Source organism: Lissotriton vulgaris, chromosome 3_2 (genome assembly GCF_964263255.1).
Source record: "Lissotriton vulgaris chromosome 3_2, aLisVul1.2, whole genome shotgun sequence".
Classification (NCBI taxonomy): domain Eukaryota; kingdom Metazoa; phylum Chordata; class Amphibia; order Caudata; family Salamandridae; genus Lissotriton; species Lissotriton vulgaris.
Genome location: NC_141690.1, coordinates 159,550,308 through 159,570,792, shown reverse-complemented (window position 1 = coordinate 159,570,792; position 20,485 = coordinate 159,550,308). Strand labels below are relative to the sequence as shown.

The 20,485-nt window shown below is 43.4% G+C and overlaps 1 protein-coding gene across 2 annotated transcripts in view; it reads left to right on the top strand.

The window, feature by feature from the left end:
* AFAP1 (actin filament associated protein 1) overlaps positions 1–20,485 on the top strand; it is a 423,233-nt gene that overhangs the window by 152,352 nt on the left and 250,396 nt on the right. For both annotated transcript variants that reach the window (XM_086964131.1, XM_086964132.1), the window contains exon 3: positions 17,795–17,889. In XM_086964131.1, coding sequence (XP_086820257.1) covers positions 17,795–17,889 — 95 coding nt within the window. The remainder of the gene's footprint in view (positions 1–17,794; positions 17,890–20,485) is intronic.

The window sequence follows — 20,485 nt, the reverse complement described above, 5'->3', positions numbered from 1 at the left end:
GAAGTGTCCTCTGGTGTGGCGGACTCCAGGGCGAGGTGGGCGTAGAAAAAGTTCCTGGGTAGTAGGTGAAAATTCAACTGTGGTTCATGTAGGCTGGTCCTTGGTCGTGGAGGGCTTTGTATGTGTCGTTTAGTAGCTTGAACTGTCATCTTTTCAGCATTGGGAGCCGGTGGAGGTCTTTCAGGTGCTGGGTGATGTGGGTTCTCTTGGGTAGGTTGAGGAGAAGTCTGTCTGGCGCATTCTGGAACGTCTGGAGTCTTCTCATGAGTTTGGTGGTGGTGCCTGCATAGAGTATGTTGCCGTAGTCCAGGCAACTCGTTATGAGGGCCTGTGTCACAGGTTTCCTGGTGTGGGTGGGTAGCCACTTGAAAATTCTGTGGAGCATGCTGAGAGTGTGGAAGCAAGCTGCGGAGACCGTGTCGACCTTGGGTTTCATGGAGAGTTCGCTATCCAGGATGATGCCCCCGTTGTGGGCCTGGTCTTTTGGAGTGGTGGTGGGTCCGAGTTCCAATGAGCACCAGGAGTCCTTTCAGAGGGAGGTGTGTCTGCCGAAGATCAGTACTTTGTTTCCTGTGTCGAGCTTTAGGCAGTTGCTTTTCATCCAGTCTCGGATGTTCTTTATACAGTTGTGCAAATGTATCTTTGTGGTGGGGTCTGGTGAGAAGGGCAGGTCTCGGACGTCTCCTGGCACCTCAGTACGGAACAAATTGGTTCATCTCAGGCCGCGCCCCTTGTTTATTTTGAGAAGGAATGTACTTGAACATGCAGGTACTGTGGTACAGAGCACCTTCACTTCTATTGCTCCATTTCAAGCACTGATTATCAGAGAGCTGATCGTTGCAGCCCCTCTGAGTACCCCGGGGTCTGGACCCCCACCTCCGTCCACCTGCTGCAGGACAGGAGGCTGCAGCTACTTCAGGAGGACGCTGAAGGTCGCTGCATGCCCTAGAGAGCGCGTCTGTTGATACTCACCGCCGAGCTCCCATCCCTCGACGGCGAAGCTCGATACGGCCTTCAAGAGAAGTGGTGGCATCAAAGGCTTCAGTCAATCGATCACACCCGCCCCTCGAGAAGGCCCCCGCGATCTTCAGCTCTCCCCCGTCCCTCCATCTCATGCTTCAGAAAAAAGAACATAAGCAACACCACTGGGTCTAGGCTCCCAACACCAAGGCAAAGCCTACATGAACTAAATAACAAAATTTTTGCCAATACTGTGAAATCTATTTTGTCTTAATGGCCATCCACTAATTGACACCAAACAAAAAGTGAAAGACTTCTGTTTCCGTCTGAATTAATCAAATTGGGATTCTTATTTATTCAAAATCACCTTTTTCATTAAAATTTTTGTTACTTTTCAATTTTTTCAAAATTGCAACAACAAAAATATACATATACAATACAATTTACATCAATATACAATACATTCACAGGCACACCCACTCTAGATTTGTCTCACTCCCAGTCACTCCCACTCCATGCATTCACCACAAAAAACACACCATATATTTACAATGTTCAAAATACTTTTTACATTATTCTTTTTACAAAGCCATAGAACATGGAATCAAAAAATGAATTTTTGAATTTGAATCTTTTACTCTTGAAGTCAGACTATCTTATGGCTTGAAGATTGTTCAGACCAATCTTCAAGCCATAAGATAGTCTGACTTCAAGAGTAAAAGATTCAAATTCAAAAATTCATGTTTTGTTATTCAGAAAAAAGAACGTTCGGCGCCTCTGGGAGGCCGATAGAGCTGGGTCAGAGTGATCCCCTTCTCAGGCCCCCGCACCCCACTCTTTCACCACCGCCCTCCTACCTCCTCCAGAGCCGACCCTCCCTCACACAGCCAATGAGCTGTCTTCATATCTCCCACAGGACCCCTAGGCCGAGATCATCGCGCGAGCGCAATGTGCATGAAACTGACACGTGTCTTGTAAAGGGCAAAGTCTACCATTTATATGGCCTCCCGGCCAGGGATGCCCCAGGGTTTCTTCTGTCTTTCGTGAATACTGCGTCCCAGGGGAGGGAAGATTTGTATTAAGAACCATGAAAATCCATCACAGTACAGTAGACAGTCTTCCACAGCGCTGCCAGAGCCCTCAAACACTCCAGATGTATGTGGAATATTATATGGTTCATGTGCTGCTGCCAGTGCTGGAGATGACAATAAGTCCGCTTCTTTAGCGACTCACAGCTTATTGCATAATAATATTGTGACATTGGAGGTTGCAGGCATGTTTTATAGCGTCCATGGAGAGGGGCTGCTTGACGCCTGCTCAGCCTATCTCCTCTGGTCTGGTGAGGCAGATATACAACCCATACCCCCCAGCCCCGGATCATGTGTTCCAAAGAATGGATCATTACAAGGTCGCATTGGACCCTGTTCCCTCCCAGGTGAACCTCAATGAGGGCCGACCCAGCTCTCCCATAATTCAAGATTTATCTGGCCATATTGGTACCCACCCAGAATTCCCAGAAAACCCTGGCACACCCCAACATCAATACTTGTCTCTAAAGAAAAAAACAAAAAACTCTTTTCATTGGTAAAGACTGTAAAAATCTGTTGAAAGGAAATCTCTCCCCATGGTTAATAATTAGAAAATTTATATATCAAAGCTTATCACCCGTGAGGATATCCAGGCCCTGTCCATAGGCAAAGGGGAGATGAAGCGATTTCCCCAGAATCACGGGATGTTGAGCTGACTCCGAAACACTAACCCAGATGTCCAGCTTCCGAGTCGGCGACTCTGGCCGCTGCCCCACATTCTCTCCCAAGTTTAGGTTACTAAAGCTGGACCAATCTGAAATCAGTCAAAGACATCATTGAACTCATTCTACCCGACATCAAATCCGTCATGGACACCCGAGATCCAGAAGGACTAAAAGACAAGAAACCAAACCCTTCAAAGCTCTGGCCCTCCCTCTATGCTATAAATTAAAAGTGGGAAACATCAGAAACAAGCACTGGCAAAGCCAGGAGATTTGACGTTTGAATGTTGTTTGGCTCAGGCATGCACACAGACTACAGATGTATATTCATATGCAGACACAAAACCTGAAAAATGGATACTACTGAAAATAAAAAAATCCCTTTTTATCTGTAGCAACCAATTTTCAGGTGCTTTTGTCTTCACTTCCTCACTAGTGTTAAAGGGCCATTCACTGATTGATTTCACATGTAAAATAGTCATTACTTCTTTTGGAGACGGAAGAACACAGCTGATAATGAAAGTGCGTTAGACAAAATGCTCCTCTGGAGTGATCCAAGGTGGGATGGATAATGTCTCAAGCCCTTGGCTATTGGTTTCTGGAACAAAATACCCCAAAGGCTGAAGTAGGCTGACCTAAAGTCTGTGAAGGTGCAAGCATATACTTCAAGTCAAACCTAACCAGCATTTGCAATGCAATAGGTATCGCATTTACACGTGTTTGAGCTATTGACATTGCAAATAATAATGCCTTTTTTGTTGTTTTTGTTTTAAAAACATAAATAAAAGGCATTGTTATTTACAATGCCAATAGCTGAAACTCTCGTAACTGCGAGACCTATTGCATTGCAAATGCTTGTTTAAAAATGACCTTGTAAAGATCTGTCCACCGTCCCCAGCACCTTTGTCTCAATTATTCAATGTGCTTTCCCATCCAATTTACAGAGTGTAACCAAAACTAGGATAACAAGATAAAACTCATACTGTGAAAATGGTCCACTTAAACGGGCCCTTGGACCAAATCATGTGTTAGTTGACTAAATTATGCAGAAAAGAAATGAAAGTTGTGCAGCACATTCTGTGGTATCATTTAAAATTTCATAAGAAAAAAAATGGCTACCAAACCTAGCTCACCCGTCACCAACACTGACAACATGGCAGGTCAAGGATTGCATGGGTCAAGCCAAAACTTGACTAGGTCCGTCCACAGTATCAACAAATGGTATCAACAAATATGTATGAATTTCATAGAAGTACAGTAGCGCCTTGCTATGAAGCATCCTTTGTAACTCCCAGAGTAAAATAGTTTTTGTAAGACATGGTGTTGAACTTGGTAGAAAACAAGTGGTCCTGGATAGAATGTAAAGGAGAATACTAAGGACGGCAGAGGTCACAAAATAGAGGCAGACGTCAATTGAGATGTTTCTCAAAGTGGATATAAATCGGGATTGTACAGAGAGCTGGCAATAGGCAACTTTAGTGCGTGTTCGCTGCACCGGAAAATGACTGAAAGTGTTTTTGATTAAGAAATTTGGAAACCAGTTCATAGACTAGACAGGCTTGGTAAAAATCTAGAAATGGAGATTAGCAAATTTGATGACAATTATTAATATCAAATATCTTTAAGTAAGAAATCCAATCTTGAAAAGTTGACAAACTTCCAAAGGTAATCTTTGTGAAAGAAGAGGAATAGCTAGCATGTTGGTGAAGTTGCATGTTCCTGCTACCAGTCTAGCATCTGAGTGTAAAATCAATCTGAGGAAAGTGTTCAGTTTTCCTTCCTGAATCCCTAAAAATAATGCAGATTGCCATGTTCACCCTTGATAGTGTAAGACCTAACAACAGTTCTGAATACTTCTGGAGTGTATTGTCCAATTCTCATACAGAAAAAAGCTGATATTATGGAAATTGGTTTTATTATGTTTTTAATTTTCACATGAACTTGGGCCTAAAATCCATGCTTTATGCGATGGATTTTAATTTTCCCTCTTTTCACTGGAGAAGCCAAACATGCCTGTATTTGCCTAAGTACCTCTGTATTTTACTACTTTTTTTTTCTTTTTTAGGTCTAAGGAAACTCAGTGAACATCTCTAATTTAAAAGATTTCTGGTGTTTTTATAATATTTTTGTCTGGTTCTATCCTATTGTAACAATGTGTTTTTGTTTCTTGGGTATGTGCCCAGAATCCAGTTTCTACACTAATGCATTCTATAAATATTACTTCGGATTTACCGACACAGCATTTAGTGGATCTCAGCAACCACGAACAAGGCTGCAGCTCAGTCTATTGAAGTTTGTCCTTAAATGGCCAAAGCTTTTTAGAAGTATTCAGACCCTTGCACTCTTGTCTTATTTCATTCCCATATTAAGACGAAACAAAACAAAATAAGCTGTTTTTGCTTTTGAAGTGTACATTATTTGAAGTCTGACATGTTTACTCTTAAACTCAGCAAAGCTATTTTTAAAATTGGTAGTGTTTCAGCTCATGGCAGCAGGTTTCCTAGCAGAGGAACTGAACAAGCAGACGGAATATTCTGCCAGATTCATCAAAGACCCGTTTTGCGAGTCTGTAATAGCGATTCATAAGGAATCGCTATTACAGACTCGCAAAACGGGATTCATGTAGGATTCACAAAATAAATTGCGATTCCTACACATTCCTTATTTGCGATTGCCAAATTGCTAATCGCAAATAAGGAATAACTCCCCATTCATTCCTATGGGCCTAAAGGCCCATAGGAATGAATGGGGAGTTATTCCTTATTTGCGATTAGCAATTTGCTAATCGCAAATAAGGATACGATTTCAAGGGTGCCAGGGGTGTCCAAAGGACACCCTGTAGCACCCCTGAAAGGTAATCTACATTGGTGTTGCGCACACACATGTCCTAAGGACATGTGTGTGTGCAACATGCAACTTAGAAAAATGCTTTTAAAAACATTTTTCTAAGTTTTCGCAATTTACCACGAGGTTTGACCTCGCAGTAAATAGTGGCCTGAAATTGCGATTTCGCAATTTAAAAATGGATGATGAATTGCATTTAAGGAATCTCAAATAGAGATTCCTTAAATGTAATTCCTCGCAAATTAGCGAATTCGCTATTACCGATTTTTGCATTTGGGATGATGAATCCCAAATGCAAAAATTGTGCTCGCAAAGGGCCAGATTCTGAGAATCTGGCCCTTTGCGAGCGCAATTAAGCTTCATGAATCTGGCCAATTGTCTGCATTCTGTTGTTCGCACATTCTCTCAAACTAATCAGACTTGCTGCCTTTGGCCAGTTCTTTGAAGCATTGGATGCTATAATATGTTATAAGTCTTGTTATTGGATCCCTTCCCAACATAGCATTCATTTTTTAAAAGAGCATTGATCTGTATTGATCTGTTGCTCTTATCATAAATTGTTATTAGTCATACGCTTACGTTTCACATTTGAATTTATTTGCTTAGTTAATTAAAACAATTGCAATACAATTAATTCACAATGTATGCAAATTAATTTTTTTCAACGTAAAACTAGTTCCTCCTCAAATACCCATTTTATTTAAATAATGAAAATTTGCTTAAAACAAAGAATTTCCAATTATAAAACTGGTATCCAAAGGCTGGTCTATACATGTACACAAATAAGAGCGGAGTAGAACCCGTCTAAGTGAGTTTTTTCCTTATGATGTAGAGGATGTTTTTCAGACTATCTTTGCAGGGTCCTGCTGAGGGGGAAGAATTAACTCAAGTGTTTTAGTGCCTCTGACCATCTTGATTTTCCTTAAGATTTCATTCATTTGGGCTGAAAATCTCCCATTAGGATGGAAGAGAACTACAAGGTATTTGTACACATTGATTTGTTCCACTTTTCCAGTGCCCAAGTCAGATTTATGGTTTTCCAACGTTGTCCTTTGGAGTGTTTAGGTCTTTTTCGTGTTAATAGTCGACCCATTGGTATTGGAGTATTCCAAAGTTGCGTCCAGGAGCCGCAGCTGCCCTGCTTTTTTCCTGCTTGTCAGAACGAAATTGTACACATGCAGGAGGTTTGATGTCATGGATCCTCCAAATTTTGGCGCATGGCTGTTTACTTTATTTAATTAGGGCGGAAGATCCAAATGAAGCCGATTGAAAAGAGTCAGGCCAATACACATCCCCGATTTACACCTTCTGTTATTGGTATACACCTGGACAACCGGGAGCCATTCCCGAATTTTATTCTGATCCATGCGTTTATATACAGCATTTGCAGTGCCCTTAGAAAGCCACCAAGCATATTCCAACCCACACGTTTTAGTCATAATTTGCTGCGGCTCAGCATGTCAAATGCTGATTTGTAGTCTATGAAACATAGGTCGACCTGCGGTTTATAAGAATTACGAAGTCAGTTAGCAGGCAGAGGGCCATGATGTTGGTTATGTACCCTGTTAGTTTGGTAATGCCAGTCTGGTTTGGTGGGAAAATGTGATGTTCCTTCGCCCACATCTGCAATTCCTCCAGATAGATTTCTGCGAAGTATTCAGCTTTGTTGTCCATTAGTGCCACTAAGCGGTAATTCTTGGGCTTGATTCTGTATGGGCTCCCTGTTCGGATTAGTTTTTTTTGCCTGTGGCTCTTTGTTTTTACACACTGACGGTTAATTTTGATTTGGCCGCTCCTGTTCATGAGGAAACTCTCAAAGCTGATTTGCGCTTTTCCTCTGGAAGGAGTACCGGGGGTTGGTATTGGAATTATCATTACTGACTCCTCAAGGATACGGAGGCTTTACTTTGGTGCCCCTGCTCCTTGCCTTCTAGTTTGGTAGGGCTCTAACAGCGGCCCCTCTCGCTGTTTTGCCTGCACAGTGGGGCTGGATGGTATTTCCGTCAGCCTTTTCCGCTGCCCTGCGTCTTTCAAGTATTTAAACTTTGCAGGTATTTTTGGTAGCGCTTGGCTACTTTCCATGTTGGGTAAAAGGAGTTTGGGAGATTGTGCTGGACTTCTCCGCTGAATAATGGTCAGTGTCGGTAAGCCGGATGGTTTGGCAGGTTTGGTCTCTATCAGCTTTCCCCTTTTCAGCCGGTTTTGTGTAGCTATGGGGCCTCAAGTTTTCCCAGAGCGCATGATTCCACCGGATTCTGCCTGATGTTATAATCTAATGATCTATTTCTCTAACTTTTAGTTTTTTGGCTTCTCGGAGCTCTTCTAAATCTTCTAAAATGCGGGTGTACTCTGTGCCTGCTTTCCTACTTTACTGTGCCTGCTGTTATATTTTGTGGGCTTAGTTCTCTCCACAACAAGGGTAAAAGCAGGAGCGTCCAAGTGAGAGGTAGGAGCTCTCCCCTGGCTGCAAGCAGTACACCGCCTAGTCAAGCCTCTTCCATAGTCAGGGGGCTCAACCTGGTGCAGAGAGACTAATCCCCTCCCTTCCCTCCTACTCTATGTGGCCTACTTGCTCTCTTGCTTTCTCCATTTTCGGGCTCTAGCAGGCAAGTAAACTGGTGATTGTGTAGGAGAACAGGCTGCGTGACAAAGAAGAAATTGTTGGCTTACTTGCAGCAGTTCCAGGCTACTTTGCAGCCGCTTTTGGTACCTGCACGCTTGCTGATCTCAGCGGCCTCTGAGGGGGGACTGCAGCTTTCACCCTCTTTACCTGCTGCTGGCGTGGAGATGTGCCCTCCCAGAAGCACCCTTAGCGTCCTGCAGCGGCTGGCGACCCCACTGCGTTTCTCTGTTCTCCGTACTCTGTACACCGACCCCCTGGGACGCCAAGCTCCAACTCCGCACCGTTGCGCTCCCTCTCTGCCTCACTCTCGTCTTCTCATGTTGGCAACCAGGAAAGTTGTTCACTTAAACAACCCTTAGTCGTTTGGGGCATTGCTTTGCTGCTTTGAACTCAACCTAAAATGTGAAGACTGTGGTAAAAAGAGAAGATGATCTGGCATACTACAGGAGCGCAGAGGTAGGAAAGGGGGAAATTAAACTACAAATGAAATACAGAGCAAGGGCTTTATGGTTCTGGACCTATGCATCAACACTGGGCAGCTCCTCCACTGTTAAATGAGTGTTATTTCTAGCTCTACCAGGAGGTTGACCCCAGTGAAACTACAGCTGAACCCACATCAATGCAAACTGAAAGCATAGTGAATAGAGGCCTTCCTTCCATGATCCGACCTGTATCCTACAGACCCTTAGGCATATGCTCCCAACTCTACTACTCTCAACACCTAGTGCATATGCATTGTCACAGCAGACTGGCCAGGCACAATAGTCCAGCTTGAGCAACCAGAAATTGGGCACTACTTGCACAACGTCAGATCCTGTAAATAGAGCTGACCACCTTTCCAACCCTACAGCTTCCCCCATCTGGAGATGACCTTCTAAGAGATCCTCCTGATCACATTCTAAGCTGTGATTCCTGCAAGACTGAAGTTTGATCTCTTAATGAAGTCATACCGGGAGATTTCAAAATACGTCTTTACGAGACTGGCACGGTGAGGATTCATAGTAGCACTGTCAATAGAAGACCTTTAACTCCTGCTATCCAAACCTACATTTCTCAGCTTAATAAACGTGATGCTCTCTGCTTTCCCAGGCTGTGGCTTCCACTTGACTACCATCTTTCCTAATAAACCACCAGCCAGATGAGAAGAACAAGGATTGGATCAATAAAACAAACCAGTCTATGCACAGTCTAATACCAGGTATAATACAGAAGTGATGGATGGGAATTTTGGAATCTCTTGGGACACGTCTTGTTACTCCATATTCCATTTCATCATTTTTTAGCTCCTCTAGGTCTCTAATGATGAGGACCAACCATGTGCAAATCAGTGTTGGCACTTCATCTAAAGGGACAGCTCTGCCACCAATGGATTGGTAACCTCTTGTGAACGCAAAGAGAAGAACCTCCAAATTATTTTTAGCCTTAATATGCATCTTCTGTACATGTTCAGCTTGTGACCCTGTAGCACACCAATCGCCGACGCCATGTCTGGTTGGAACTGCTCCTTAGGGTGATGACAACCCACATAAGCAGGGTGACCAACAAACGATTTATGCCCTTGCACTAATTTTGGAACTACTTTAACACCCTGTGAGAGGAAGGCTGTAATACAGCCAACAACAGACAGAGTATTCCTTAATCAATCTTCAACACCAAAGCAAACTGCGATCAGTCTCTTCTGTAATGCCCTCATGATCAGTGTCATGTACCCCATCCTCAATGGCCACATGATCAAGGGAGATGAAAGCCATTTGTGTGGCTTGATGGAGACCTAGTTCTCAGTTGATCCTGCCTCTTGGATTTCTCACCCCAGCTGCTCCACAGAATACAGATCAACCTAAAACCTCATTATAATTAGAAGGCACTGTATGAAGCTACCCTTCCTTGAAGTACTTGGCAGCATGCTGTTGCACACACTATGCCATTAATCATAATAGTAGTAGTGTTCAGTAAACTGCATTAGATGCAGATTTCTCTTACGAAAACCTCAAAGCTGCAAAGTCAATGGAAGCCAAACAGCTTAAGGTAGGGTTTTTGATGCTTGCGGTTTCGTTGGAGACAATCCATGCAATAAAATACAGTAAAATAGTTAAAAGCCGAGAGTTCTTTAGCTTTACTTTGCTAATTGCAACAAGAACTCAGATAGTGGGACAATCTTTGGACCAAGTACTCACCCGTAGCTTGTTACATTCGATTTGGTCATCCAACCACATGCCTTGTTTGACAACACCCTTAAAATAATCAGTGTAAGGGCTGAAAATCCTCAGCCATACTTATAGCACAGGAGCTCAGAAGCCCCAATTTAGATTCTGAAGAAAGGTATGCCAGCCCAGGTCCAGAGAAACTTCTAGAAGTTCTAAAACATTTTTAGTAGCACCCTTCATATAAGAGAACAAAAGATACCTAAACAGTAGTCAACCAGAGTTCTTACAGACTAGTCAAATGTGAAATGTTTGAATGGAAGCTGGAGTGACAGTGGGGGAGAACAATGGAATCAACTTAGTGTTCCAAAGCTTACATGACAGTCATAAAAGGTGGACCATGAGGTATAGAAAGTTCCTTCTTCCATGGGCCATGTACTAAACAGGCATGATGTTCATGTTTTAACTCCTTGGACGCTCATGACGAGCTCAGCTCGTCATGGTGTACACCTCCATACACTCATGACGAGCTGAGCTCGTCATGAACAATGGAATATCCAAAATGTCAGCACAGGAGGAAAATAACACAAGCATCGATGTGGTTAAGAAGTGGCAGAACTGGGGGCAGTTGAAAACGCCACCTTGGAAACCCTCAACATGACGAGTCCTTTGTGCAAATGTTGTTCTCAATTTCATCGAGGAGCTGCAGGCAAATGTGCAGAGACTAAAAATAGAAAGTGAGGTTACAATAGGTACCCAAATACAAAAATGGGAGAGCTTTATGGGAAAATTAGTAGCAACGACGTCCGTTCCAAATAAATTACATCCTCCCACTAACAAAAATTCTCTGCGTAAGAACTTGGCAAAAATCAAAACAGAGATAAGGAGAAACGACAGAGTACTAAAAAAGACAACTACGTCATCCAAAGACTGGATCCAAAGACAAAACCTCAAGAAAGAATATAAAAAGAAAATGTGGGAATACAAAAGATCTCTGAAAGATGACTTCTGGGCAAAACTACTCTGCTCCGCCAAGAACACCAACTCAAACGCATTTTGGAGGATTATTACCAGCTTAAATCACCCTTCAAATCCAACATCATCCAATGTCCAAGAAGCGGACTGGGTTGCATTATTAACAGAGGGGTTCGCAGAGACAATATTAGATCAGCCCAACCCAGGAGCAATCCAACAAACTACCAACGGAGTGTCCCAAAAAATAAAGGGAAGCATTACTCCCAGGCTTCCCCGCGACGCGGTTAACCTATGGGAGAAGAAGGACGCAACAAAAAGGTCAAACAAACATGGTATAGCGAGGAGGACATAAGAAGAATCATAAGGAAGTCACGTGGCAACGGAGCACCAGGGCCGAATGGGATCACTCCAATAGTCTATAAAACCGATCCGGATTTTTGGTGCAGAAAATTAAAAATAATTATTTGAAGAAATAATAAGCGAAAACCAAATACCATCTAGTTGGCAGGGCTCCATAATTTCACCAATCTTTAAAGGAGGAGACAGAACATCCCCAGCTAATTACAGACTGATCACCCTCCTAGATGTGGAGGCGAAGTACTTTGCATCCCTCGTCCTGGAAGATCTAATAAATTGGTCCAACAACACAAAGAGAATACCGCTGAACCAAACAGGCTGCAGGAAAGGAACTGGGAGACTAACTAATATTATGTCGCTCTCAGTACTAGCTGACAAATATCTCTGAAGAAAACAGCCCCTTCACTTATGTTTTATTGACTTAAAGGCAGCATTCGATAGTGTGGATCGGAACATCTTATGGAGGAAATTGCACAGTTAAAACATCCCTGATAAAATCCTGAGGGGGATCTTACTCCTTTATTCCAACACCTGGATGGAAGTTAAATTGGGGAACGGAACACGTCTCTCAAGAAAAATCAATACCAGCAAAGGTCTCAAGCAGGGCTGTGTTCAAGCCCCCCATCTTTTTAACCTCTTTATGGCGGACCTAACATCAAGTCTAAATAAGATCCCATCCACCTAAACTTGGCTCCATTCCGCTAACACATTTATCCTATGCGGACGATGTGGTACTGTTGAACCTAACGAAGACTGGCATCCAAAGGTTACTAGTAGGGCTGGCAGAATTCATAACAAACAACAACCTGGAAATAAACACAACAAAAACAAAAACAATGCTTATCACCAGGCGGCGGACAGCCAGCACATGGCTCTATCTGGAGGGAACAAAGCTAGAGGCTGTGCCCAACTTCAAGTACTTGGGCTTCTACTTTGATAATCGTCACAGCCTTCAGCAGCAAATGTCGTACATCACCCAGAGATCAAATTCACTTTCATTTGCTTTTAGATCTTTGGCCAAAAAGCTCACGGGGCCATCATATAAACCTCTACTGGCAACAATAAAAGCAAAAGTTCTTCCAACCCTGTCATATGGCAGTGTAGGACTGCATGGGAAAGATGCGGACCTACTTAACAAAATGCAGACAGCCATCTTTAAATCCACCTTCCAAATACAACAGGGAGCCTCACCAGCTCACACGAGGTTAGAATTCGGAATAGTAAATGAAACAGTGGGAGGAAAGTACGCAAGTATTAAGTACTGGTACTCACTGAAACAGAACACGTCAGCCTCGGAATTGCACCAAGCACTATGGGAAGAAATAAGATCTGACGCTAAGTCCCCATACAATCAGTATCTTGAAAAGTCCATAACTGAGACTGGAACAAGAAAACTTTGGGATCTTAGCCTGCCTTACCCAGCGTTCAAACAGGCTATAAACAAGTCAACGAAATTCCATTCCCTCGTACTTGATAAAGCCACGTTTAGTACCAGAAAACACGCATGGATGGTTATATCAAATTACAAAACACTCGTGGCATCCCCATACATAACAATCACATTCTCAGCTCACAGAAAACAGAAACTAAAGGGACTCCGTTTTGGGAAATTTCCATCGATCATGGACCAACCAATCTGGGTGCATGATGGACCGAAAATCTGCAGACTATGCGGGAGGAGCAACGAGGACTTCATTCACCTTGTCTGTATCTGCCCGAATCTAGCTCAAGCTCGAAGTTCTCTTTTAAAAAAGTCTATGAACGAGCGGGGTATAAGAACGTGCAGATCTGCAATTATGGCAACCTTGAACCCAGTAGACACACAATTGAACTGCCTACTACTAAAGCTCCTTTTCAGCCCACTCTCAAGCGCTAAAATACACTGCGGCACCCTGTCAACAAAGGGATAAAACAACTGTGGTAGCTCGGGGAGTGAGCTTTCCGGAACATTAAAAGAGGAAAAAATCAAGAACTTTAGAACTAAGCTATACAGACTGCATTTTAATCATACTTGATTAGATTTTAAATAACAAACTCGGTATTAGACGGAGAACGTTATAGAATATACTAACAGAGATTGCACTTACATATTAAGAAATTTTAAACACATTAGTCGATTTTTAAAATGTATTGTTGTGGTTTTAATTAACTGAAACAATAAAAAACTTTTTTCACTTTCACTTTCACTAGTTCTCAATTTCAGAAGCTTTATAGCCCACCACAACCTATCCAACAGGCTATTAACAACCACTCCACTGAACTGAAGCCAGTGGATCTGTTATTTAATAGAGGAGAGATGCAAGACAATTTTGCTGTGAGGGCAGGCTGTCCTAATTTTACAAGCATTGGCAAATTCAATAGGTTTTTTTTGAAAAAGGATTTTTTACTGGGCGCACAGCTGTTTAGTTGGTTTTAAATTGTTTGTAAGGAACTCCAGAGTATCGCCTTCTGTCTGGAAGCGTGGTAAATATGTGGGGGCAGCACTCTCAACTCTGAGAGATGTCCTCCGGGTTCCACAAGTGTCCTTGCAAGAAGGTTTCTTAAACAGTTAGTAGAAAGATGAATAGAGCACTTCAGACGTGAGAGATGTTAAAGTATTTAATCATGTATTTTACTTCTCGTTGCATTCACAAAAATATATTCCATCATCAGAATTCCATTAATGCACTCAAACCATCCCAATGCATTTTGGCATTCAAGTCATGCCTTCATCTGGGGATATGTTCTGTAGACAAAGAAGAAAGTATATGTACTCTAAATAGAGGCTAAGATGTTCAACAACTAAACACACGGCCCCTTTAACTATTTTGCCCCGTTACGCTTCTCTGTAACCTCCTTGCTACATATACTTCCGGGTCACAACTGCGCTCGAACCCGGCCAGAGTAAAACTTGTCGGCGATTAGGAATCCACCTCGCACGCTTACGGTAAGCAACCCACCACTGTCTCTGTTTGTTACAAGCTAGTCGCTCGCACGTTTGTAATCAGCTCACTTGCATTTAAACTACAGCGCTATGCAAGCGTCTTCTCCGTAACCTTTTTCAATCACCACTTGTAGCGGTTCCGCGCTACACAGTATCCTTCTTTAAACGAGTTCACTGAATATGTATGTTGACACGGGTCGGTTACGATATCATTTCCACAGAGCACAGCTTATCTTTAAGTTATTCAGAGCGTCACCCTTCATTATTTTAACATCACTTTAAATCACGTTTGATTCATTATTACAACACCCTCACTTTACTGTTTACTTCAATTATTTAGTTGTTGAACATCTTAGGCTCTATTTAGAGTACATATACTTTCTTCTTTGTCTACAGAACATATCCCCAGATGAAGGCATGACTTGAATGCCGAAATGCATTGGGATGGTTTGAGTGCATTAATGGAATTCTGATGATGGAATATATTCTTGTGAATGCAACGAGAAGTAAAATACATGATTAAATACTTGAACATCTCTCACGTCTGAAGTGTTCTATTCATCTTTCTACTAACTGTTTAAGAAACCTTCTTGCAAGGACACTTGTGGAACCCGGAGGACATCTCTCAGAGTTGAGAGTGCTGCCCCCACAAATTCAATAGGTCTCTCCTATGCAAGATCTATTGGCTTTGTCAATGTATTTTAGTTATTTTGTTCAGCTATGCCGGTGCTGTGCAGTATGGCTCAAAATTTGAAAAGAAATGCTGTGTCGCGGCCAGCACTGACCATAGGGGTGGTGATCTGTTTTCTTGCTTTCGTACAATAGCATTTTTCTCTGCCTTCGCCAAAAAAATAACACTGTTTTTCAGGAACAAATAACACCTTGATAGCAAATGTAAACCAACAAGAAATTAAAATACACATTTATGCATTAATCTTTATTTAATGGGGGCAGGAAATGTGAGCCAAAGGCTGAGGATCCAGGGCATAGCACAAGCTAAGCAATATTAAAATAAATAACCGCCATCCATACACCGATTCGACGGCTGCAGGCTACTTAAAGAAGTGTAAAGAAGTTAGAAGCGATAAGAATCATGACACAGCTGAGTTGTGTGAAACTGACAAATACATAAAAGGCATTCAAGGGAAAAAAAACTGTTGTTTAACTATGTTATCTCCAAGCTAAAGTTTGCTGTGTGGGCCACCGGATGAGCGGGGACAGCGCCAAAATGACCATGTACATCAGAAAGCGCAGTGCCGTCTGCATCTTTTTAGCATCTTGAAACCTGTTGACGCGACTTTCTGGTCTTTTTTTCTGGCAGGACAGAGGGTGCAAGCAAATAATGCAGAATGGGTAGAGGACAGGGGTGGACGGGCAAGCAACAACAGGGAATTGTGAGCGGGAGGGGCAGACCGGACAAGCAGCAAAAAGGTGACACATGCATCTTATTGAGGAACGCATGATCCTCCAATATGTTGCATGACAATAGGATAATGCTTTGTGTTGCAGCTGGAATTTGAATCAAGACATCCCTGCTCTCCGTACAGGTTGCATTTTCATTACTTGTGTAGCACTTAATACCCCGTTGCGGATTGCCACACGGCCATCTCAGACAGGTACACTCTGTAGTCACTTTAGACTTCTATGCTTCAAAACACTGACTAAGTAACTTTAACATGCAAAATGTTGAAGGTATAATTCAGCTGTGCACGTCCCATCCTTAAATTCTTTGTGGTTACTTTTTGGTGGAGGAGTGGGAGTGCTGTACGTACGTGTTGCGCTTATACTAAATTAACACATTCTTGCCATTAAAGTGGTTTATTTATTTTCGGAGTGTCTGAAAGTGCTGAGTAAAAGATAAAGTTAATTAGCTTTCTTTGGCGCAAACCCTGTCACTCCTCTAGCCCCCTTTGCCTTTTTTGTGACGCTTTTATATACTGCTAACTTGCCCCAAAGCTATTGGAATGTTTTACAGTATGTTGCGCCAGCACAGAAATTCAAACTTGGTTCCCCAGTTCCAAAGTCGGCAGCACTGGCTGTAACGCCATACCACATCCTTTGCCCCTTCTTTTCGCTGTGCCAGGTTTTGCATTCTAGGGATATATGCCAGGTTTAGCATTCTAGGGTAAACTCTCACGTTGCACAGAAAAGTGTATATTAAATAGGCGGTTGGAAATGCTAAAACATTAGCTTGAGTCTAGTAACGTCATACTTTTAAATGCTGTCACTGCTTGAAGTTGTAACTTCTGCTGAGAAAAACGTACCACACTCACTATTAGCAAAACAAGCATTTGCAAAACCTAATGGGTCTTTCTTGTAAGAGAGCTATTGGCTTTGTCTATCTGTTTTAGCCATGTTGCACAGTGTAGCGTCCTAGTGTTTCACGGGTCTCGGCTGAGACCCGGAAACACCTGCAAACTTTGTAACACCTTCTGGCCAGGCGTGGCCAGAAGGCTTTAAATAAAGGGACGGTGGTCGCTCGTGGCTTCCAGTCCATGTAACCAGTAACAGTGTGTGGTCTCAGTATTTCATTGTGTGCATACCGTTAGCCCGTGGCCTGTGAGTAGTTGGCCACGTCTTGCTCCCCTACACACAGCAGTTGTGTGGTCGAACACCATGGCTAAACAAAAATTGACAAAGCCAATAGCTCTTGCATAGGCGAGACCTGTTGGATTTGCCACTGCTTGTTTGCTGCTGCAGTTTGTCAGGACCGAGGGACACTCGGGGACTGCATCCGCTCTCCTCTCTACTGCCATGGCCTCTGGCCATGCGTCCTCTCCTGTCCCACGACCACAGCCGCTGCTCACTTCTGAAAGAGAAAGGTAGACGCTATTCACAAGAGCAGGCCCGTTCCAGTGTTCATAGACCACCGCGGCCCCACTGTTATCAGCACAGATCCCAATATATATATATATATGCTTTTGTGCTTCAAATCATAGATGCAGAAAGAAAACACTTGCTCGAGTCTTCGAGATTACATCTGTGTTTCAAAGAATGAATATTTGTCAAATATGCATGCGTAAGAATGCATGTTCCCCTCTATTCGACATATAGACAGTTATTTTATGAAGGGATTAATAGAAGCATGCTTTAGTTTTTTATCGACTGAGTAATTCTTCTTGCAGACTGTACAAATGATGTATTTTTAGGAGTGTGAGTTCAGTGAATGTTTTTTTTTTTACAACTCATGCTGTGTTTAAGTTGTGTGATTTTCTTTTCAGATTGTGACACAAAAAACCATGTGCCGAAAGCAGAGTTAAACAGCATCCCTGCCCCGCCACAGATGCCTCTGCCAGAAATCCCCCAGCCATGGCTAGTAAGTGCCTATCCTGTACCATTCATTCTTGGAACTGTGTAGTAATTACTCATACCTGTAACAATGCTCCTTATACCAATAACTGTCGTGGAGGCAGATGGCAGGTGTTATAATTATGTATTAATTTATTTGAGGAGAGCGCCGGAATCGCGACTCTCCGATCGTGAGCTCTCCGCCGAATCCAAGATGGCGGCCGCGCTCCGCTTCGTAACATAACGACTAGAGTGCGACACTACATATCTCCCTCCTTTACAGATTATACAGTACAAAGAAAAAGTAATGTCTTTCAGTCTACCTGCTGGTTGCTTCACTCCCTTCATCCATCTCAAAGTCTTTGTACCTGACCGGTCTTATCACAGCTCTGCCAGCGCGGGTGCATCTCACTGGTGTACCGGAAGAGTTCACAGTATTTTCCCTGGGACTTCTCACTCCAGGTAGTTCTGTGTTCGAGGGAATTCTTCCTTGAGGTGTTCTGCTAGCGCTACCCGGGAGTTCCAAGGTTTCTGGATCGTCCGCCATCACCCCTCTCTCTTCTCTCTCTCCCTCTTCGGAATTTCCTGCTTCTTCGCCTATCGGGACGCCTTCCATGCGTTGAGCCTGTGGGTTTTCTGCCTGCCTTTCCTCTCCTTTGCCCCACTGCAGTATCTTGTTGCATTTGGACATCCGATCCAGAGACCAAACTTTCCCACCGCTCAGCCGAGCGTATCTGCTATAAACATTTTTCACTTGCATAGGTGCACTGAATTTGTTGTCACCTTTACGTCTCAACTGGGCTAGTTTTACTCAGACCCACTCTCCTCTCTCTAATTCTGTCTCCTTTACGTTACGACTCTTGTTATAATGTTCTGTATATATTCTTTGCGCCTTTTCTAAGTTGTGGTGGACAAATGCAGGGGACCACCTGATCATGATGGTGCGCTCCTTCCTTGCAACATTGTCCTTGGTGAAGGGGTCTCGACCTCTTAGGATCTGGAAGGGACTGTATCCGGTGCTGGTCGGGGTGATCCTGTAGGCCCACAAGGTGTACTTAAATTCTTTTTCCCAGTCCTTTCCTGATCCTATCTCGGACTATACCGAGCCCATGATGACTCTATTAAACCTTTCGGCTAAACCATTTCCCGCAGGATGATATATTGATGTGTGCTTGATATTTATGCCATTCCATTCCATGTAGGCATTCCATCTATCCGACGTAAACTGGGGCCCGTTGTCGCTTAGGATGGAGCGTGGAATACCTTCTCATATGAAGATGGTTGTAAGGAACTTTAATACTTTATCTGGGTCCGTCTTCTTGAATGTCTATCTCGGGCCACTTGGAGTACCTGTCTATGAGTACCACTACATACTTCGGGACTCCTTGTGTGTCCAACACCGGACCTAGGATGTCTACCGACACATCCTCCCATGAGATAGAGGGGTTGTCGATTTTTCCTAAGGGTGGTCGCATCAGGCTTTGTGACTTGTCTACTTTTTGGCATTGCTCGCACTCCCTCACATGTCTTTCTATCTGGTTATCCATTGCAGGCCACCAGTACATCTATTTCGCTCTAAGCTTCGACTTCACGATGCACAGGTGTCCTTCATGTAGAATGGCGTGTAAGTGTGGCACCAAGGAGTTGGGAGGAACCACTTCTTCTCCTCTCAGCAGGAAGATCCCTCGTCCCCCACGGATAATTCTTCCCTTACTTCAAAGAACTTCCTGTGATCAGCTTTTATATGCCTCTTGTAATATGTATTGCTGACCGTCCTGATGTCAGTGTTGTTCTCGTAAGCTTCCTTCCATTCCTGCGCCCTTATCACTTCTTCGTGATCTTTCGTGAACGTCACTCTGATATCTTCGTCTTCATACTCTCCTGGAGCCTCCTCCATGGCTGAGGCTCGGCTAAGATAATCCGCTACTTTGTTCTTTGCTCCAGGGATGTGTTCCACATCATACCTGTAGTCCAACAATTTCAATGTCATCTTGGCTATGCGTGGAGTCTCATTCGCAGGTCCTGACGATGTGAGGACTTTGACAAGGGGCTTGTGGTCTGACCTGGCCTAAATCTCGTGCCTCATATGAACTGGCAGAACTTCTCCATGGCCCACACTGTTGCCAACATCTCCTTCTCTATTACGCTGAACTTTTGCTCCGTGGATGACAACGACCTTGATGCGAAGCTGATGGTGGTCACTTCTCCTTCCTTTGTCTCTTGCATTAGGACTGCTCCTAGGCCTCTTTCGCTCGCATCTGTCGCAAATATTGATCTTGCTTGCTGATCAAATCCCTTCAGGGGGACTGCTGTGGTGATATCCTCTTTGATTCTCTGAAATTCCTCTTGTGTCTCCCTTGTCCTTTCGAAGGCTGTCTTGTCTCGATGGAGCTGGCGCAAATGGTGTCTCTTTGTGGCCAAGGGTTTCACAAACTTACTGTAAAACTCAGCCATGCCTAGGAAGGACCGGACTTCTTCTTTGTTCCTCGGCGGAGGGGCGTCCTCTATTGCCTTGACATTGGCTCGTTTGGGTGTGATTCCTTGATCACTGATCTCATGGCCCAAGAACGTGACAGACATCATACCAAACCGGCACTTGTCCCATTCAGCAGTAAGGCCGTTTC